Here is a 22,347-nt window from a genome sequence, read left to right as displayed (position 1 = left end):
CAGTTTGTGAATGGATATTTGAATGGAGGTTACATTTTTGTCATTTTATGATGCATTATGCATCTGGTGTTTGCTTTGTTTTTGCACTTTTTTCCACTATCCAGTATTAAAGTATGAAAATCAACTTGGGTGTTTTTTATTTCTTTCGCTTTGTAGACGTTTTGGAACAAAATGAAATATTTCAAATACATCTTTCTTACCCCCTTTAAGCAAATTGTTCCTGTCATATTACCTTGGTAGTAAAACATTCTGCCTTCGCAGTTTCCTAAATGTGAAAATCTACAGAGTATCCAACTTCTCCAAAATCTTGGGTTATAAAAATGTTTATAGTCGGAAAACTGTAGACTATAACCACATCTTTGTGAACAGCTCCATGAATCCTCCCTTTCTCCCTCGGCTGCTTACCTGCACGGCTTCCACCCGATAGGGAGTGTGACCAGTGAAAATCAGGAACAGTGAGGTCCAAGTTATAGGTTAGGAGAGCTACCACTGCACTTCTGCAGGCTAGAAATAACAACAGGGTTCCACAATTTTTTTAATGGCACTTAAGTGCTTACTGTGTTCTAAGCACTAGGACAGATAGAGGCCAATCAGGTTGGATGCAATGTCCCACATGGGGCTTGTAATCTTAATCCCCATGTTACAGATGAGGTAACTGAGGCACAGAGAAATGAAGAGACTTGCCCAAGGTCACACAACAGACAAGTGGCAGAGCTGTGATTAAAACCCAGATCTGAAGGAACCAGGCCTGTTCTCTCTCCACTAGACCAAGAGTGGGACTCTCCCTCTGTTCACAGTATTGCTTCCAGTGAGGTGAGATGAATGCTTCGATGTGCTAGATTCTCTTTCTAAATTGATCTGTTAACATTTCATTTGCAAATTTAAGATGCATAAGTCTAAAATGTTGATTACTTGGAGTTTTTGAATCGCTCACCTCCCACATCATGGATCACTAAAGTAATTTATGCTTCGTCGTAACATACAACCTCCAGGGAGCAAAATTTCCAGGCAAATTTTACCTGATCCAGGCCAGGTGAGGATATGGGGTTCCTCAACCTTGGAAACCTGGGAGGTTAGGGTTTTCTACAGCACCCATGGAAGGCAGGGCTATTCTAGGATGGGTCCACATGGCGTCTGACAGACCCAAACATCAGGTCATCTGTAAAACTGAATAGCTTTTCATCTCCATGGAGGCTGCTATTCTACCTCAGCATTCTCACAGGTCTCACAACTCAAGGGAGTGAGAGTGGAGTCACCCTGCAGTGTTAACCTCAGGAGGACTGGGAGTTTTTGCCTTTGTACCCTGCTGCAGGTTGGGAGGGACAGATATATAATTAGAGAAAGCTTCCACAGTGAAGATTCTCTGAGTTGGATAAGATCCTTCATTGCTGCTGAGGTCCACAGCCGCACTGGGCCAGCAGAGTTGGGGCAGAGTCTCACAGTCACTCTCCCAAACTGAATCTGGGCACCAGTAAAGGAAGAGAGGGGCACAACTATAGGTGTTGCATTAACGAGGATGGGACTGGGACGCATTGACTGTGGTTCTCTGAACCTCCCCCCATGAGGCCTGAACAATGCAACCCTGGGATTCCTTGGAAGACCTCTGAACTTACTGAGCACATCTTTATGTGTCAGTCACTTGAAAGCTGGATTTTTGTGACCCAACATAAAACAGGAGTTGGCTCCAACTCCTGCAGCCTCAATTCACACAAAACCCACATAAAAATACATTGACATATGGTCTGTTTGAAATTTTGCTTAGACACGTTTTCATCATTTTAGCTAGATCATTATTAGGGAATTAGGGGATGTTTATTCAAAAATTTGAGTCTGTACTAAGTGCAGTGTGGTGTCGGGCGAAACAGTTGTGCACTTGAAAGGGTGCTGGATAAAGATGACCACCACCATGTCTTGCATGAATGTAATCCCTTTGAAGTAGAAGAACTGGGGCATTAGAATTTCAGTGTCAATCATTCCTCTTTGTTGGCTTCATATCGACAACTGAATTTATCCTCCAAGCTGTCAATTGAACACTGTAATTCAACTCATACTTTATTTCTCTGAGAGCACTGAAAGTCAAAAGAAATGTTAAAATATGCTAAAGTGGGATGACAGGGCTTCATTTAACATTCAAAACTCAGTACATTTTGGGATTCAGCACATTATTTTGGTTGTGGCATCCATTCCTTCTTAGAAGTTGTTCATTTGGTCAGTCTTTCAACTGGAATGATACTTAGGTAAGGAAACTTAAAAGCCAGGATGTTCAAATACGGTATTATATGTGAGATGTTTCAGTTTATACATTAACCTTAGCCCCTCCAAGTAGGGTGTGTTGTGGGACAATAGCACAGAATGGTGGCTTTGCTCTATTGGCCAGTCTTTCTTTACTGGATTGTTTAGCTGCGATCTCAGGAACTCTGCAAAACAGAAAACCCTAATAAGCAAGATTTATCATTTTAAAAATGAACTTTAAAAATATAATTTTCACATGACTTCTATTCTAAAAACACATTTTTAGTATAGGGATCAGCAATCCTAGGCAACGGGAAAAACTGAAAGGAATTGAAGTGCCTGGACAGGTCCTGATAAAGCAAATGTTGTTATGGCTACCTTCACGTCAACCCATCTCCTGTTCTAGTACCTTTCCCTGTGACAGAAGGACTATTCCCTGTGGAATGGGAATAGTTCATCTTCCTGATTTTTTAAAAAAGTCGATGGAGGTGCTTTCGTCATTCTTCCCCAATTCTTGTTTTACTGTGTGAAGAAAATCTATTGTGTTCTAAGGAACAATGAAAATAGGCTCATATTAAGAATTCCTTTAGAGGCATTATCCTCTTGATAAAGATTTGAAGGAACAAAATACATTACACAGGTCTTGTGTAAACTCATGGTTGCTATGAAGACTAGCCCATCTGGAGGAACCTCAGAGTTAGTAGCAGTTTCTGAAATCCTGAAATGAGATTCAAGCAAAGAAAGGTTAGGCGCATGAATGATCATTCAAACTCACTTTGCTAGCAAGTCAACTGTCTCCTTTGTGGTGGTGGTTCTTTTGTCCCGAGAGCCATAGAGTAGAGTCTGAAGTTGAAGACACTAAAAAATAAATGATCTTATGTAGCTTCATAATAATAATAATAATAATGGCATTTGTTAAGCACTTACTATGTGCTGAGCACTGTTCTAAGCACTGGGGAGGGATACAAGGTCATCAGGTTGTCCCACGTGAGGCTCACAGTCTTAATCCCCATTTTACAGATGAGGTAACTGAGGCACAGAGAAGTAAAGTGAATTGCCCAAGGTCTCACAGCAGACAAGTGGCAGAGCTGGGATTAGAACCCATGACCTCTGACTCCCAAGTCCAGGCTGTTTGCACTGAGCCACGCTGCTTCTCTATAATAATGATGGTATTTGTTAAGCACTTACTATGTGACAGACACTGGACTAAGCGCTGAAGTGGATACAGGCAAATCAAATTGGACACAGTCCCTGTCCCATTTGGGGCTCACAGTCACAATTCCCATTTTCCAGATGAGGTAACTGAACCCCAGTGAAGTGAATTGCCCAAGGTCACACAGCAGACCAATGTCAGAGCTGGGATTAGAACCCTTGACCTTCTGGCTCCCAGGCCTGAGCTCTATCCATTACACCATCATCCATATAATCATCATATGGGTGTAAACCAGTTGATTAGGGTTTTCCATAGAAATAATAATACCTGACTTTTATTCTGAATAGCATTTTTTCTAGAATTAACTTGCTCTTACTTTTTTAGGACTAAATTTATGGATAAAATATTATTTTGCATATTTTTAGAAGATGCAACAGAACAGAAAAGTTATAGATCAATCAATCATATTTACTGAGCGCTTACTGTGTGCAGAGCACTGTACTAAGCGCTTGCACTATTTAACCATGTGATAAAAGTAAAAGGAGCTCTGACATGATTTATTAGAACATGATTTGGAGGTTGAGAAACCTTATGTTCTAGCAATTCCAAAGAAGAAACTTGTTTGCTTTGTACTCATAAAAAGGACACCAGCATTTGGTTGTGCGTCCTCCTCCCCTCCATTGTTTTGCTTTAGCTGTTTTGCCCATCTAGCTGGCAGAATGCCCAGCAGAGGTAGGGGTAAGAATGTGTGTTAAACAGTATGCCCTCCCCTCATGCCAACCACCTTACTCCTTGTGTCCTTTAGGGCTTTTATTAGAACCCTGGGCAGTATATACCCAGAGTAAGATGGGATGCTGAATTTAATTTAACTGCATAACTATTGTGGAGACTCCCTGGACCAACCTTACATAGCAAAGCCTGCACCATAAACGTTTCTTTAGATTCAAACTGTAATATCTTGAAATGTATCCTTGTACTAAATGTATTCACCTGCCTATATCATTTTCTTCATAGATCCTTTTTTGATCGGATGGTCTACTTAAAAAGATTGCAGTTTTAATTAGCGAAAAAGCTGCAGCTCTGTGGTGCAAAAATGTGTGGATCTCTCCTTCCTGAAATTTTCATCTAAAGACAAAAAGCTTTCACATATTTTTTTCACTAGTGACATTTTAAAATACCATATGCTATTTAGTAACCTAAATCTTTCTTGTGTTTTGATTTTCTGTTTTTCATAGCCTTAATCACTGTCTTAGTCTATTTGGCACAAGAGGGCTGCATCTGGAAAAATTACTGTTAAATGGATTCCATGTTGCTAAAGTGGACTTTTTTGTCCTGCTGCTTTTTGGAAAACACTATGGTGGCTACTTTGGAATGTCACTTATCATTCAGTTTCTCAAAGTGCTCCTATTTAGCAGTAGATGAAGCAGAAGATGTTTTTCCATCATCATTTCTGCCTTGAGTGTTCACCGATGAGTCGTTTATTAATTCATTCATTCATTCAATTGTATTTATTGAGCGCTTACTATGTGCAGAGCACTGTAGTAAGCACTTGGAAAGTACAGTTCGGCAACAGATAGAGACAATCCCAACCAACAACGGGCTCACAATCTAGAAGGGGGAGACAGACAACAAAACAAGGAGACAGGCGTCAATACCATCAAAATAGATACATAGAATTATAGATATGTACACATTAACCCACCTTGGGTTTTTGTAAAATGAGAAATTTCCAGGTTAGGGAAGCAATGGCTAGGAAAGAGACAGATGTTGTGACATCTCTTTGTAAAGCCTCTGCCACTAGACATTTTCAAACATCCGTAAGAAATGTAGTCAATGAACCCCAAACTCCAAATACAGCTTCCTCACTTCAGGCTAGGTGTAACCTCACTTGTCAGTGATTCTAATCAGAAAATAATAATAATAATAGTAATTGTGGTATTTGTTAAGCACAATACTATATGCCAGGCACTGTACTAAGTGCTGGTAGATAAAAGGTAATTGGGTTGTTCACAGTCCCTGTCCCACATTGGGCTCACAGACTCAATGTCCATTTTACAGATAAGGCAACTGAGGCACAGAGAAGTGAAGTGACTTTCCCAAGGTCACACAGCAGACAAGGGACAGAGCCGGGATTAAAACCCAGGTGCGTCTGACTCCCAGCCCTGTGCTCTATCCACTAGTTCATGCTGCTTCCCTAGACCCTTGAATCTTATCTTCTCCTTCCTGGATGCAGATATGACTGGGAGTATAAAAGCATGGTTTTGAGTAGGAATAAGGAAAGGTTTTTACAGGTTTCCTTGTGGACTGTGAAAGGAACTCCAGTCAGCAAAACTGCAGGTAGTAGGGCCAAATCCCTCATGGAATGAAGGATTTAGGAACTGGCCAGCTTCCATGTCACCAGATAAAATTCATGAAAGTTTGCTGAAAACTAAAAAGTGCAACAAAATTGAAATCTGAAATTTGTGTTGTGCATTCTCATCACACAGTGTTAGCATTACACAAATAACCCTAACTGCTCAAAGTGCTTTGTTGCCAGTAAGCTTGTGGTAAAAGTTAATCAACTATATTTATTGAGTGCTCACTGTGTACAGAACACTGCACTACGTGCTTGGGAGAGTACAGTATAACAATATAACAGACACATTCCCTGCCCATAGCAAACTTACAGTTAAGAAGTTGTAGTGATCAGTATGCTATGATGGGCTTAGAATAGCACACAGTAAATGCTCAATAAATACCTTTGATTATTGGCCAAGGCTACAGCTACTCAAAACTGGAGGTGAACGTCTTTAATCAAAATCTCGGGAAATTGATTATTAAAGAAAACCTGCCCCTCCTCTCCCTTCCTTCCCCTTCCCTTCCCTTCCTCCCAACTTTCTCTGCCCTTGCTTCATACTTGATGATGATGACATGGGAGTGTCCTGTCAAGTAACAGGGGAATCTTGTTCCAATCAATGGTATCTGAGCACCTACTATGTTGCAGAGCACTGTACTAACTGCTTGGGAGAGTACAATATAACAGAAATAGCAGACACGTCCCCTGTCCATAATGTGTTCAAGGCACAAAGGCTTTGGGACTAAGAACCTACTTGAAGGAACTGATTAGAACACTGAGGCTGTGCAGCATCTGTCCCATTCTTTTGTCCCCAACAGCAGTATTTTTTGCTGGCACAGTGGGTGAAGGAGACATTGTCACTTCTCTCTCCTGCATGTGTGCGCACTCTCTCTCTTTCACTCTTTCTCTCAGCTTCTTTTCTCATCTTATGTATTCCTGTTTCCTCCTTTTGAGGGGAAGCTCAACGGGAAGCAGAACAGGAGGTAAAGAAATTGAGGAATAGGCTGCTGCTCCTTTCATTTATCTTCTTCGAGGTGGTATGGCACTTCTAACCAGCTGGTGATAACCCTACAGTTGAGGGACCATCGGTTGTTGACATCAACACCTCTACTAGATTTCACTTCTTTGTCTGCTCCTTCATTTGACACACCTTGCCTGGATATCTAATGCCACATAAGCTGCAGGCATGGGGCGTTTGGGAAATGGTTGGCTCCAAGCACTGCCCCAGGTAAATTAGGACAGATTGGTCTTCAGATGATTTATGTTTTAAGTGGTTCTTTCACAGATGAAAACAATTACCACTCAGGTAGCACTAGAGGTATAGGTCTTTGCAGCTTGGTCCTAAGACTGGTCTGAGGTCATTAACACCTTACTGAGCCAGGTCTCTCATTACTATCTTACAGAACTAAAGGTGGTTCTCTCACTATAATTTGAAGAACAGAATGAGAGTACTGCTTACCACTCATTTTTTTTCAGATAATCTTAAGTTTCACCAGCTCACAATTCTTAATAAAAATGTAAAATAGAATTACTTTCTCTGACGAATTTCATCTTGCAAAGTATATCAAGTTACCAAATTTAACCTTTCCAGGGCTTTTCTTAACTATTATAAACCCTCAAAAAAGCAGGGGTCATGTCTTCTTTCATTATATAGTAATAATAATTGTAGTATTTAAGTGTACATTAGGTACTTAACAATAGTAGCATGCTTATCATATATTATGTATGGGGAAGCAGGATGGCCTAGTGGAAAAAGTACAGGCCTGGGAGTCAGAGGACCTGGGTCTAATTATGACTCTGCAACTTGCCTGCTGTGTAAACTTGACAAGTCACTTAACTTCTTTGAGTCTGAGTGTCCTCATCTGTAAAGTGGGAATTAAATCCTTCTCCTTCCTACTTAGACTGTGAGTCTCCTGTGGGCATGGACTGTGTCCAACCTGATTATTTTAATTATCCTTATACCTCCAGTACATTGTACAATGTTTGGCACTTAGTAAGTGCTCAACAAAGATCTAATTATCATTACGTGTTACTACCAAGCACGGTACTAAATGCTGTGGGATAAGGATAAATTAAGATCATCAGGTAGGACACAGTCCCTGTCCAACAGTCTAAAGGGACAGAGAACAGGTATTGAATCCCCATTTTACAGATAAGGAAACTGAGACCCAAAGAAGTTAAATAACTTGCCCAAAGTCATACAGCAGCAAATGGCAGAGCCATGATTAGAACCCAAGTCCTCCGTTTCCCAGGCCTGTGCTCTTTCCACTAGGCCATGTGGCTTCTCATATATTTCCAAGCATACTGCAGAGGATGATGATGAAATGTTTTACAAGAAGATGTAAAGGAAATATTTGCCCCAGTTCCTTATTCAATGTGTACCTTTTTAAGTTCCTTGTATGCCTCATGCTGATGTCCTTGTGTCAGGTCAGTTCCTCCAAGGATCCAGTAAGTTTCTGCCACTTCAGGACTGACATCTCCAAAAGTGGCTACTTTGGCATCCAGTGATCCTTTCAATATTAAGGCTGCTCTCTGCAATAGTAATGAATGGCTATTGTGTTGGAAAAGTTTCATATCTGGGGGTGGTGGAGGGACTGAATAACATCATTGGTTAAGAATGTTATATAACCAGCATTCATTTTTTCATTCCAAAAGAAGAAGAATGAGGTTTTGGACCAGGTGCTTTATTATCTGGGCCAAACCATCTTCAGTTAAATCTGAGACAGGAAATAACATGCCCCCAAATTGTGTGAGAAGTAGGAATTTCAGATGGACCACAGTAAAGCAGGGAGAAAGTAAGTCATTTGAAAAATGGAAAGGCCATTCTCAGCTCTAAACTAGTTCATCTTTGTGAGCAGAGAAATTACTCATTCGTTTTAGTAAAGGATCATATTCCCCACCCATGTGGAAGTTCTCCCATATGGTGATGGCATTAGGATAACCTTAAGGAAAACTAATTCCCACTAACTACTTTCCTGGGTTCTATGACATATTCAAGAGTTATTTTTCACAAGAAACAATTTAGGAAGTGCATAAATCCCGGCTCTGCCTATTGTCAGCTGTGGGACTTTGGGCAAGTCACTTTTCTTCTCTGGGCCTCAGTTACCTCATCTGTAAAATGGGGATTAAGACTGTGAGCCCCCCATGGGACAACCTGATCACCTTGTATCTACCCCAGCGGTTAGAACAGTGCTTTGCACATAGTAAGTGCTTAATAAAAGCCATTGTCATCATCATCAGTCCACATCTGGTGATAGTAATATTATGCTTGGCCTAATCCAGTGTGGTACTGCCATTAAAGCTGAAGGGACTGTCTCAATGGACGCCAGTCCCTTCGCTTCATGTGCCCAACCGAGGCAGTCCTCTGTCTTCTCTCACTTCCTCCCTTAGCATCACTGGGGGTTACAGGCCTAGCTGGGAGTAGTGCTCCCTCAGTTTTCTTTTCTGTCCCTTTCTTCTTCCCCTTCTCCCTCACTCTGCAGTGCTGTTTCCTGTCACTTTCTAAAGGTTTTGCTGGAAAAGGTAGGGTGCTCAGGGACGCAGGTAACAATAATAATAATAATTATGGTATTTAAGTGCTTACTATGTGCCAAGCACTGGGGTAGATACAGATAATTCAGTTGGGGACAGTCCCTGTTCCACATAATAATAATAATGATAGAGTTTATTAAGCGCTCACTATGTGCAAAGCACTGTTCTAAGCACTGAGGCGGTTACAAGGTGATCAGGTTGTCCCATGGGGGGGGTCTCACAGTCTTAGTCTCCATTTTCCAGATGAGGTAACTGAGGCACAGAGAAGTTAAGTGACTTTCCCAAAGTCTCACACCTGACAATTGGCAGAGCCAGAATTTGAACCATGACCTCTGACTCCAAAGCCCATGCTCTTTCCACTGAGCCACGTGCACTTTCCACTAGGCCACAGCTGATAGCAGGAGGTGGGGTGGGGGTGGGGGGGTCTTGACTGGACCTGGCTTTGTGCTGGGAAAGCACAATCCCACACATTTGTTTTCTGGGACTGACAGATGGAGCCCAGCTTCTTCCGGGCTCTTCAGTCCAGATTCCTGAAGTCTGTTGTCTACTGACACAGCCCCATCTGGGAAGAAGGTCACCTTCCTCCTCCTGCTCTGGTAAGGACCTTGCTATCAAATTTCACTTTACTGATGTTTGACTCACAGTTGGGCAGCAGTTCTGCTGAATGACACGTTCTGAGACAGGTCTACACTGAGATAAAGCCCATGATTCCATTTGATGATTACAATAAATACCTGTGGCACTTCTGATGTACTTCATGTCAAGCACTGAGATAAGCATTGGGGTAGATACAAGATAATCAGACCAGATACAATCCCTGTCACACATGAGACTCACAATTTAAGATATAAACTGTGTGACTTTGAGCAAGTCACTTCACTTCTCTGTGCCTCAGTTCCCTCATCTGTAAAATGGGGATTAAGACTGTGAGCCCCACATGGGACAACCTGATCACCTTGTATCCCCCCAGCGCTTAGAACAGTGCTTTGCACATAGTAAGCGCTTAACAAATACCATTAAAAGAAAAAAAAGAAAGAAAAAGGCACAGAGAGGGAAGTGACTAGCTCAGGATCACAAACTAGATGGAGGCAGAAATGGGTCTCCTGACTGCCAATTCCATACTTTTTCCATTAGGCCGTGCAGCCTCTCAGCCTACTGAATTTCCAAAAGTTTATAAGTGCTTTGGGATTGTTTGCAAGATCATAGACCTTAAATTACATTTGAGTTGTTACATGTACCTCTCCTAGTTTCCAAATGATTCTTTAGCAATCAAGCTGAGAAACAACAAAGGCAATAGTGGTTTTAGTCCGAGTTCTGAAACCTAATGAATGCATCCTGGAGGATCGTCTTCTAAAAACCTCTTACCTCATGCTGTCCAGTGGTTAGAAGAAACTGGCAAAAATCATCTTGAACTGCAAGGAATTTGGCATTTTCCTCTCCTTCGGCTTTCTTAAGAATCATCAAGCTCTCTTGAAAATATTGTTCTGCCACATCTAAAGAAATGTATTATATAAACAACAGGACAGAGAGAATTTTTTTCTGCTCACTGATTAGCAACTAAACTTTAACTGAGCAAACACACTCGTGAGGAGAACCAGACTGGAAAACTAGACAGATTGATCGTGTCTTTCATCTGCAACTGTTCTGACTTTCCTCACAGGGTTTCTCAAAAGTAGTCAGCTTTCTTCTTTATTAATCTCTGGCTTTTCCTTTAGCTGCTAGAAAAAGATGGTACAGATCTCTGAGAACACTAGTGTATTTCATGGGTTAGTCACTTGCTTCTATAAGAGCCCATCTCTGGAATCCTTGCTATGTGGTTTTTTGTTGTTATTGTTGTTTTGAGCTGGGCTGGAATGCCTAAAGGAATCTGACAGGACTTCTGGATTTTGCATAGATGAAGGCTTAAAAATAATTCTCAGATTTAAAAAAGGTATTTTTTGCACTGGATACACTGAGACTTTATCCTAGGTGGTACTATACCCCAACGGCTCCATTCCACATTCTATATTTTAAAAGTTTGTAATGTAGCCACAAAAAGCACTTTTGGCTGATATATCACAGATCCTTTTAGTAGCTAGATTTCAAAACAAACCAGCTTGTACTTTTCAGTGATACTGCTCAGTTTGGCATATTTTTCAGAGGTAAAGAACCTACTGTTTTTTAAACTTTGGTATCAGCTCAAGTGCTTTTTCTTGGTATTTGGTAATAAATGTTGTGTTACTGTGGCATGTTTAGCTAATTCTCCAAATGTTATATAAAAAGACAGCTTAAGAATGGAATATACTAAAGTTGTTATTAAAATAAAGTTCATCTGCACACTCTTTAATAATACGAGTCAATGTGGAACGATACTGTTGTACATTTAAATCCCAGAGGATAACAAGAATTAGACCTCTGAATGAGCCAGAATCCTTCACTGGTCCAAACTAGGTCCAACCCTAATCGACTGAAAATAGATTCTTGTAATGGTACCCAGGGTAACAATTCATCTTTCTACTGGTCCTGGGTGATACAGGGAAAACTCAGTCATTCCATCCTGAATTCCTGAATTCCAGAAAAAATTCCTGAATTCTTCTTCCAGAAGAAGTAAGGAGATGGGCTGTGTGGGCATCAAATCTATAATCAGGTCTTCCTCATAGCCTGTAATCTGCCCTCTCTCTCCACAATTTCTCTTTGGCACAGAGATGTAGCGGGGTTATATCATACTAGGCTTCTGTACCTAAAGGGGTTGCTATTATATATGTAACTCTATATTATGATTATTATTATTATTATGGTATTTAAGTGCTTACTCTTGGTACAGGCCAAACACTGCTGTAAATGCTGGGATTGACATAAGTTAATCAGGTTGGACACAGTTGCTATTCCCAGCTCTGCCTCTTGTCTGCCGTGTGACCTTGGCCAGGTCACTTAACTTTTCTGGGCTTCAGTTACCTTATCTGTAAAATGGGGATTTAAAGTGTAAGCCCCAAGTGGGACAGGGCCTGTGTCTAATCTGATTAACTTGTATCTAACCCAGTGCTTAGAACAGTGCTTGGTACATAGTAAGCACTTAACAAGCACCATTATTATAATCATTATTCCAAATGGGGCTCACAGTCTATGTAAGATGGAGAACAGGCATTGAAACCGCATTGTATGTAATTTATGTAACCCCACAGCATATGTGTGATATTCCGTACTATCATGATTGACTCTATAAGCTGCTGGTGCCTCAGACAACCAATACATGTAAAAACAGTGTATTTGTGTGACTATGAGGTGCTTGGAATGGATTCTCAATCCTCAACTTCACTGGAGTGATACTCCTGACAATGGAGTTCAAATTGGTTCATCACTGGCTCTCCTTATATGTGGCTGTGGCTGATCTATTTTTCTGTAATGAAGGTGGCCAGTCACTTAGCTTTATATCTGACAGCTTTTTTTTCAGTGGTCTTTTTCCCTGTCTGGTATGGATACAGCACTGAGCACCTTAAAGACTAGTATTTTTATTTTAATCCCCCAGACTCTTTCCATTTCCACTTCTGCCAAATCCTGCAGCTCACAAGTGGCTCCCGTATTCAAAACAGTCACCTCTGGGAGCGGAACACAATATTTCTGGAAGCAGTGTGTGCAAAGAGAGAAACAGAGGTTTCCTTGGACACATACTTAATTTTGGTTGGCCTCAGATGGACTGGCACAAAGCAGTATGTATGTCATCATTACGTTATGCTGTGTAAGAACGTGTGATGTCAGGTAAGTCTACCAAGTGGCCACAGAGGATATCAGTGGCCTCTCTACCTGTGCTACACTATGTTTTATTTCCATTCTGATTAGTATAACAATCTCCCTACCTAAATGACCATTCTAGCCCACCCTTTGACTCTTCTACTTCCTGAGCTATCAATCAAACCATTCACCACTCATGCTCCGGCCATTCTGCTTACCCAAACTGCATCCATTCTGTCGTTTGAAACCTACTCCAAAACTACCTGTATGTGAAAATTTCATCTTTCTGCTACCCTGGTCATTCCATTAACTGATACCCTTCAGCACCTGTGTTCATATTTTGAAGTTCATGTTTAAACTTCATGTGGCATGTTTGTCTCCTCCACTAGACTCTAAGCTGTTTGAGGGCTGGGATGTTGTCTTATTCCTCTGTAATTTCTCCCACTATCAGTATGTTGTTGACAAAACCCTTTGGCCGGCTGCTTCAAACACAGTCTATATCCTGGGCCCACAAAGGGCTCTGCCAGATAGATTTACCTTTGATACAGTCCAATGACCTTGTTACATATATATCATAATTTAACACTGGAGGTCCAGCAGCTCTATACAAGGCAGGAAATGGGATACAAGATCCTTAACTATCTTTGACTGTTATTTCCTCTTGAAAGCTGCTGTAGTTCACAAGTGATCAACAATATTGTACTTGTTACACATAGGGTCCACGGGATATTTTTAACTTTAAAGGCTGCTCTTGAGTCATCAGCAACCTGACACCAAGCCCTCCAAAGAAGATTAGGTCACAGTCTAAACAGGAGAACTCTTAATAAATCCATACACCTGACCCTTAAGCCCTGGGAGTTCCAGCTATTTAATATCCTTCATGAAGCCATTTGCTATCTGCCCATGGTTTGACTTTTAGAAAAGTTTTTAACTGGCAGGTATGAGAGAGTAAACAAGATAAGAGCAATTTAACTACAGGCTATCTTTTTAATTATAGTGCAGTAATAGCTGTTGCTAAAGGGTAACAATATCACCATATTCAGACATATCTCTAAAGAAAGCTTCAGGTTACTACATGTTTTTACCCTTTACCGGTGCTAATGGTCCTGGTGTACATGGATTTATACTGGAAAAGAAAAATAATATTTCATTCGCAAATCAGCATGAGAAGCAGCGTGGCTCAGTGGAAAGATAATAATAATAATGTTGGCATTTGTTAAGCGCTTACTATGTGCAAAGCACTGTTCTAAGCGCTGGGGGGGATACAAAGTGACCAGGTTGTCCCATGTGGGGTTCACAGTCTTAATCCCCATTTTACAGATGAGGTAACTGAGGCTCAGAGAAGTTAAGTGACTTGCCCAAGGTCACGCAGCAGACATGTGGCGGAGTAGGGATTCGAACCCATGACCTCTGACTCCAAAGCCCGTGCTCTTTCCACTGAGCCACGCTGCTTCTCAAGATCCTGGGCTTGGGAGTCAGAGGTCATGGGTTCTAATCCCGGCTCCACCGTTTGTCAGCTGTGTGACCTTGGGCAAGTCACTTGACTGCTCTGGGCCTGTTACCTTATCTGTAAAAAGGGGATTAAGACTGTGAGCCCCACGTGGGACAACCTGATAATCGTGTATCCTCCCCGGCACTTAGACTAGTGTTTTGCACATAGTAAATGCTTAATAAATGCCATCATTATTATTCTTATTAAATCAGGTGATATCACAATTGGCAAATGGTTAGTCAAGACATTTTTAACTAAAATATGGTACAGTACTAAAGTGTTCTTTCTACCAAGTCCTAAGGCAGGGAGAGAACATCAAGAAGAGTTTTAATTAATAAAGAACCTACTTGGTAAAATTTAACAATTACCCTTTGTAGCCTTATGGCACATCCAGCTCTTTCTATTGTATGTGATCTGCACCCTGTATTACATGTAAAAGCATCCCAAAAAATAAGGATAAAAAGATTTAAACCGAGAGGTGTTCAAGAAACTTGGAAATCAGGTGGTGTAAAACTGGGTCCAATTTAAGGGCTTCAGGACTTACTGGTTTTAGAAAACATATTTAAATATAATGTGTAGAGAGAGACATAATACAAAGTACAAAACTACTTAGCATTTAGATACCTCAAAAGAATGAAATGTATGCTATCAATGGATTTGTAGTAGGTGTATTGATCTTGGCCCCTGAGTACTGAAGTCCACTGAGGCTCTCTTATACTTATTAAAAAAGACTTTGAGGAGAAAATAGGCTTTCAAGAGGTATTTGAAAAAGAGTAGGAGAGTACCAGCCCAGTGCTTAGTACAATGTTCTTCACATATTAAGGGCTCAATAAATACCAGTGATTAATTGAGAAAACACTGTTGGTAGACAGCAATGGAAATTCAAGAAGAAAATATAACTTAACCCCTTCCCATTCCATTTTACCTGTATTTTTGTCCCAGTCCTGCTTGACTAACAAACAGCTAATTGGAACAGATTCAGTAGATTAAAGTGCTGATGGAATTGGGAGAAAAGGAAGAAAGTGGAGATAATTGGGAAAACTTACCCAGCTCCACCACTTAATAACAATAATAATAATGATGGTATTTGTTAAGGACTTGTCTGCTGTATGACCTTGGACAAGTCACTTAACTTCTCTGTGCCTCATTTATCTGTAAAATGGAGATTAAAACTGTGAGCCCCATGTGGGACATAGGCTGTGTCTATCCAGATTAGCTTCTATTTACCAATTTGCTTAATATACTGTTCCTGGCACATAGTAAGTGCTTAACAAATACCATATTTTAAAAAAGTGTTTGTAAAGAATGAACAAAATGGGGCTATGATATGAAAAGTGACTTGATAGGGGATCTTGAAGCTGAAGAGAAAATGATTGGCTTAGCAAGGAAGGTGACCAGGAGTGGTTATAGAGTTAAGAAGAGAAAGGTGATATAATCAAAACCACTGGCTAAGATAGATTTGACTACTGTAGTATTGAAGAATGACAAGTAAGGGAGTACACTGAGAGGACACAAAAAAATTGTAGTGAACACCAAAACAATGGCCAAATCTAGAATAAGATTTAGGCTATGTAATACTCCCTAGCAACAAATATAAGTTGCAAATAGTCACAGGCCAATTAAGAGGTACAAAGAAACTACCACATGCCAATTTCACCTGTCTTGGTTAGACCTAACATCAAGTTTCTCGACTTGCATGGTTGGTATGTGACAAAAATACTAAGTCCTCTCTAGTTTGCTAGCTGTCAGGTCATATTACTGCTTAAATAAACAGGGACAATTCATAGATTATTTTTCAACCTGGAGCTTAGGTGTGCCTTATGTAGACATAAGCAATGACGTTTTATGTTTATTTTGAGGTGATACATTTTTATGGCATTCCAAATGTGGAGAAATCACAGGGCAAAATTTGAGCCAAATCTACCATCTCAAACATATCAGGATGAAAGGGATTTATTCCTTCCATCTTCACAGTTGTTCTTGGTTTCCAAAGTAGCATCACTAACATTTTAGGTAAAATTACCAGAATCTTCCTTAGCAGCATTTACATTTCTAGGCTTCCTATGAATGCAAAATGTTCAAATAATCCATCTTTTCAGGATAATTTCTGGCTCATTTGAAAAATTATTCTAAAACCTCAGATGTTAGGATCTTTTGTGAATATTTATAGAATTCTATCCATTCCACCCCCCACCCCCCAACCCCCTTCTTTCTTGCTATTGATAAAGGCTGCCATTACTAACAAACATATTTAAATAGCCTCCTAGAGATGTGGGCAGGGAATGTGTCTACCAATGTGTCTAGCAACTCTACATCATGCACTTCTAAGCACCCTCCCAAGCACTGTAGCTGCTCAGTCTCAGTCTCTTTCATGGGCTCCTTCTCTGCTCCCACCCCCTAACTGTGGGTGTTCCTCAAGCTTCAGTTCTGGATGCCCTTTTATTTTCTGTCTATACCCACTCCCTTGGAGAACTCATTCACTCATATAGCTCCAACTACCACCTCTATGTGGATGTTTCCCAAATGTACATCTCCAGCCCTTATTTTTCTCCCTCTCTGCCGTCTCACATGTTCCTCCTGCCTTCAAGACATCTCTACTTGGATGTCCAGCCATCACCTCAAACCTAACCTGTCCAAAATAGAATTCCTTATCTTCCCACCCAAACCCTGTCCATCCCCATCACTGTAGAGAACACCACCATCCTTTCTGTCTCTCAAGCACATAACCTTGGCATTATCCTTGACTCCTCTCATTAAACCCACATATTCAATCCATCACTAAATCCTATGTGACCTTCACAACATTGCTAATATCTGCCCTCTCCTCTCCATCCAAACTGCTACCACATTAATCCAAGCATGTATCCTATTCCACCTTGACTACTGTATCAGCCTGTTTGTTCATTCATTCAATCGTATTTATTGAGCGCTTACTGTGTTCAGAGCACTGTACTAAGCGCTTGGGAAGTACTAGTTGGCAGCATACAGAGACGGACGCTACCCAACAACGGGCTCACAGTCTAGAAGGCAACAAAACAAAACAGGCAACAAAACAAAACATGTGGACTGTTGTCATCAGAATAAATATAAGTAAAGCTAGATGCACATCATTAACAAAATAAATAGAATAGTAACTATGTACAAGTAAAATAAATAGAGTAATAAATCTATACAAACATATATATAGGTGCCATGGGGAGGGGAAGAACTTCCCTGCCTCCTGTCTCTTCCCACCCCAGTTGACAGTTCACTCTGCTGCCCAGATCACTGTTCAAAAAACAGTTCAGGCTATGTTTCCCCACTCTTCAAGAACCTCCAGTGGTTGCCATTCCACCTCCATGTCAAACAGAGACTGCTCGCTATTGGCTTTAAAGCACTCAATCATTTTGCCCCCTTCTACTTCACCTCATTACTCTCCTACTACAACCCAGCTCCACACTTCACTGCTCTAATGCTAACTTCTCACTGAAACTCAATCTTGCCTATCTCACCACCGACCTTTTACCCATCAAACTGACTCTGGCCTGGAATGTCTTACCTATTCATATCCGACGGACAATTACTCTTCACCGCGCAAAACCTTATTGAAAGCACATCTCCTCCAAGTGGTCTTCCTTGTTTAAGCCCTCTTTTCCCCTTCTTCCACTCCCTTCTGCAGAGCCTTGACTTGCTTCTTTTATTCATCCTTTCTCACAGCCCCACAACACTTATGTACATATCTGTAATTTATTTATATTAATGTCTGTCTCCCTCTCTGGATTGTAAAGCTCATTGTGGGCAGGGAATGTCTCATACTTTACTCAGTCAGTCAATCAATTGTATTTATTGAGTGATTACTGTGTGCAGAGCACTGTACTAAGTGTTTGGGAGAGTACAATGTAACAATAAACAGACACATTCCCTGACCACAACGAGCTTACAATCTAAAGGGGGAGACAAATGTTAATATACATAAATAAATTACAGATATGTACAGAAGTGCTGTGGCACTGGGAGAAGGGATGAATTAAAGGGAGCAAGTCAGGGCAATGAAGAGGGAGTGGGACAAGTGGAAAGGAGAGTCATAGAAGGGGTCTTGGAGGAGATGTGTCTTTCAATAAGACTTTGAAGCAGGGGAGAGTAATTGTCAGATATGAGGAGGGAGGGTGTTCCAGACCAGAGGCAGAATGAGGGCAAGAGGTTGGTGGTGAAATAGACAAGATCAAAGTACAGTGAGCTGAGCATTAGAGGAGCGAAGTGTGTGGGCTGAGTTTGTAGTAGGAGAGTAATGAGGTGAGGTCGGTGTGGGCAAGATGACTGAGTGCTTTGAAGCCAATGGTTAGGAGTTTCCGTTTGATGCGAAGATGGATGGGCAACCACTGGACTTGTCTGAGGAGTGGATAAACATGGCCTAAACGTTTCTGTAGAAAAATGATCCAGATAGCAGAGTGAAGTATGGACTGGAATGGGGTGGCGGGGGGAAGGAGGCATGGAGGTCAGCAAGGGGGCTGATAGAGTGATTAAGGCAGAAAGCATTTAGTATAGTTCCCTGCACAGAGTAAGCGAGCAATAAATACTATTGATGTGACAGTACACTGCTCTACACACAGTAAGTGCTCAATAAATACCATTGATTGACTGATAGAAGTTTCAATATGTATTTTTGATGTGGTCTAGAGGATTAACTTTGCAACTTCTTTCTGATATGAAACATGTGTGATCAAAGAATTGGTTCTGTTTGTGCTATATAGTAGTAATGGGTGGTATTTATTAAATACTGGGTGCAGTGTTAGCAATCTGTCACAAATGAGAATTTATTTTTATTTCCTTGAGGGTTATTTTTCTGTGTAAATGACTGGCAAGGTTTGCTGCTACTCAGGCAAATATTTCTGTGGGGGAAGAGTGGGTCAGGTTTCTCAGTTCACTTCTTCCAATGCTTTTTTTCCTATCTTCCCTTGACAGAGTGAGGCTCTGTGCACACACACACTGCTTACAAGTGAAGTGAATCTCGGTTAAAATTTCCCCAGAACACTATTTATATTGTATGTTTAAAATTAAAGGAGAATATTTTCTCTGTCCTTTTAGGTGCTGTCTCTGTCTTAATTAGAAGCATAACACTGTGCTTTGGAGCCTGGCTCAGACATTCCATTAACCTGTCCAGTCTAGCAAAACTGGTATTTGACAATAAATGCCTTGATATATGTAGAGCTTGCCTGAGAAAGACACTGCTCTAGTTAGTCACATGTTTTCTTAAGGAAGATCAGAAGATCTTCCAAAATCAGGGCAGAAAATATTTTCCCTTTACCTAAAGGTGTTGTCTATATGCTGCCTATTTCTCAGGTCTTTACAGCAATGTGAAGATGACCATATCAATCCATAATCTAGTAGATCCATTGTCTCAGCTGTGATCTTTCTTGTCTTTAAATCTTGGAAGCCTTTAATTTACATCAGTGTATAATTTTTTCAACAATATCAGCTCTCTGGCAGATGGTATGCTTCATTAGAGAACAATCCTCTTTTTACTTAGGCCTTGCTGAAAATGTCAATGATTAATCAAAGAGGCTTGCTTCTAAACCAGCAACCACTGCAGTATCATCAGCAAATTAAGATTGAGGGATTGAGAACAGTGTCCTAGTTTCAGTTCACAGGGAGCTAGGATTCAACAAATTTTCATCTATGGCATTAGTTTATCAGGTGAGAATTTATTGGTGTTCCATTGTTTTACACTGTCAAGTCAGATCTGACCCATAGCGATGCCATGGACACATCTCTCCAAAAACACCCCCACCTCCATCTGCAATCGTTCTGTTAGTGTATCCATAGAGTTTTCTTGGTAAAAATACGGAAGCGGTTTACCATTGCCTCCTTCCGTGCAGTAAGCCTGAGGCTCCACCCTCGACTCTCTCCCATGCCACTGCTGCCCAACACAGGTGAGTTTTGACTTGTAGCAGATTGCTTGCCACTCACTAGCCACTGCCCAACCTAGGAATGGAATGGATATGCCTCTGATTGACTCTCCCTCCCATAGTTGAGACTGGTAGAGTACTGGAAACTCTTCAAGTGTGACTCTGAGATGTGGTTCTGTTGTAGCAACATACGAATACTAAGGAATGTTGGGAAATAACATAATTTCACTTATCTTCTATCTTCACAACATTGCTAAAATTGGGCCTTTCCTCTCCATCCAAACTACTACCACACTGATCCAAGCACTTATCCCACTTATGCTTCTGCATCTGCCTCCTAGCTGACCTCCCAGCCTCCTGTTTCTCCCCACTCCAGTCCCCACTCACTCTGCTGCATGGATCATTTTTCAACAAAAATGCACAGTCCAGTCTCTCGACTCCTCAAGAATCTGTAATGGTTGCCCAGCCCGCTCCACATCAAATAGAATCTCTTCACCATCGGCTTTAAAGCTTGCCCCATCCTACCTCACTTCACTCCTCTAAATCCAGCTTGCTCATTGGGCCCCAATCTAGCCTATCTCTCCACTGACCCCTTTTCCAAATCATCCCCCTAGTCTGGCATTCCCTTCCCCTCCATATACACCAGACCACCACTTTCTCCATCTTCAAAGCATTATTAAGGTCACACCTCCTCCAAGAGGCTTTCCCCGATAAAGCTCTCTTTTCCCCCTTGGCTCACTCTCCCTTCTGAGTCATCTATACACTTGGATCTGTGATATTTGGGCATCTGATATTCACCCTACCCCATAGCCCACAGCACTTATGTACATATCTTAAAATTATATATTATAAATGATTTATTCATATTAATGTCTGTCTCCCCTTCTAGACAGTAAGCTTATTATGCGCAGGGATCCAGGTCTGCTAATTCTGTTGTACTCTCCCAAGTGTGTGGTACAGTGCTCTGCACATAGTAAGCACTTAATAAAGAAGCAGAGTGGCTCAGTGGAAGGAGCACGGGCTTTGGAGTCAGAGGTCATGGGTTCAAATCCCAGCTCCGCTAATTGTCAGCTGTGTGACTTTGGGCAAGTCACTTCACTCTCTGTGCCTCAGTTCCCTCATCTGTAAAATGGGGATTAAGACTGTGATCCCCCCGTGGGACAACCTGATCACCTTGTAACCTCCCCAGCTCTTAAAACAGTGCTTTGCACATAGTAAGTGCTTAATGAATGCCATTAAAAAAATAAAATAAAATAAATAAATATCATGGATAGATTGCTTGATTACCGTCCATTTTAACCAGGAGCTTGGGTTTTAGCTGGCTTTACCGGCAGTTGTCTAACACAGACAAAGACCACACATGCATTTAGCAATATGCTGCACCCCTGGCTACCATTCAATTAATTATGGTATTTGTTAAGCACTTACTATGTGCCAGGCACTGTACTAAGTGCTAGGGTGGATGCAAGCAAATCGGGTTGGACACAGTCCCACATAAGGCTCACAGTCTCAATCCCCATTTTACAGATGCGGTAACTGAGGCACAAAAGAGTGAAGTGACTTGCCTAAGGTCACACAGTGGACAAATGGTGAAACTGGGATTAGAACCCATGACCTTCTGAGTCTCAGGCCCATGCTCTGTCCACTATGCCATGCTGCTTGTGCCCCAGGAAAATGTGACTGGAGTGCTACTAGTACTATATAGATTCCTCTCTGCAGGTTCTCAGCTTGGAAGCCTCGGGTCTGAAAGTTATTCATTACTTCTGGTGGGAGAATTCTACCACAAGAAAATACTTAAGGATTTATATCTGAGAACCTCAAGGCCTGCTCTACTTGCTGCCAATTCAGTGCTCTTCAGGCTGGAAGCACCCAGGGAAACACTTCCAAACAAGGTTGACTCCGAGCTGTACAGCTTTGCTCTTGCCCTTTTGAAGGTTTACACTGGAGTATGCTTGGTTTAAAAGCTATTTTATTTTAAAATCTCTCCTGAGCAGAGTTATAAACACAAGAC

At 41.2% G+C, this 22,347-nt stretch overlaps 1 protein-coding gene across 1 annotated transcript in view; it reads right to left on the bottom strand.

Annotated features, from left to right (window-relative positions):
• Positions 1-2,031: 2,031 nt before the first annotated feature.
• The window catches only part of TTC23 (tetratricopeptide repeat domain 23), a 58,855-nt gene continuing 38,539 nt past the window's right edge, over positions 2,032-22,347 (bottom strand). Inside the window, exons 8-11 of the mRNA XM_038746938.1 lie at positions 10,617-10,744; positions 8,103-8,252; positions 3,008-3,090; positions 2,032-2,417 (exon numbers count right to left, since the gene is read on the bottom strand). Coding sequence (XP_038602866.1) covers positions 2,297-2,417; positions 3,008-3,090; positions 8,103-8,252; positions 10,617-10,744 — 482 coding nt within the window. The 3' untranslated portion in view covers positions 2,032-2,296. The remainder of the gene's footprint in view (positions 2,418-3,007; positions 3,091-8,102; positions 8,253-10,616; positions 10,745-22,347) is intronic.

The sequence above is a fragment of the Tachyglossus aculeatus genome, chromosome 5 (genome assembly GCF_015852505.1).
Source record: "Tachyglossus aculeatus isolate mTacAcu1 chromosome 5, mTacAcu1.pri, whole genome shotgun sequence".
Lineage (NCBI taxonomy): Eukaryota > Metazoa > Chordata > Mammalia > Monotremata > Tachyglossidae > Tachyglossus > Tachyglossus aculeatus.
This window is presented reverse-complemented; position numbering and strand designations above follow the sequence as displayed.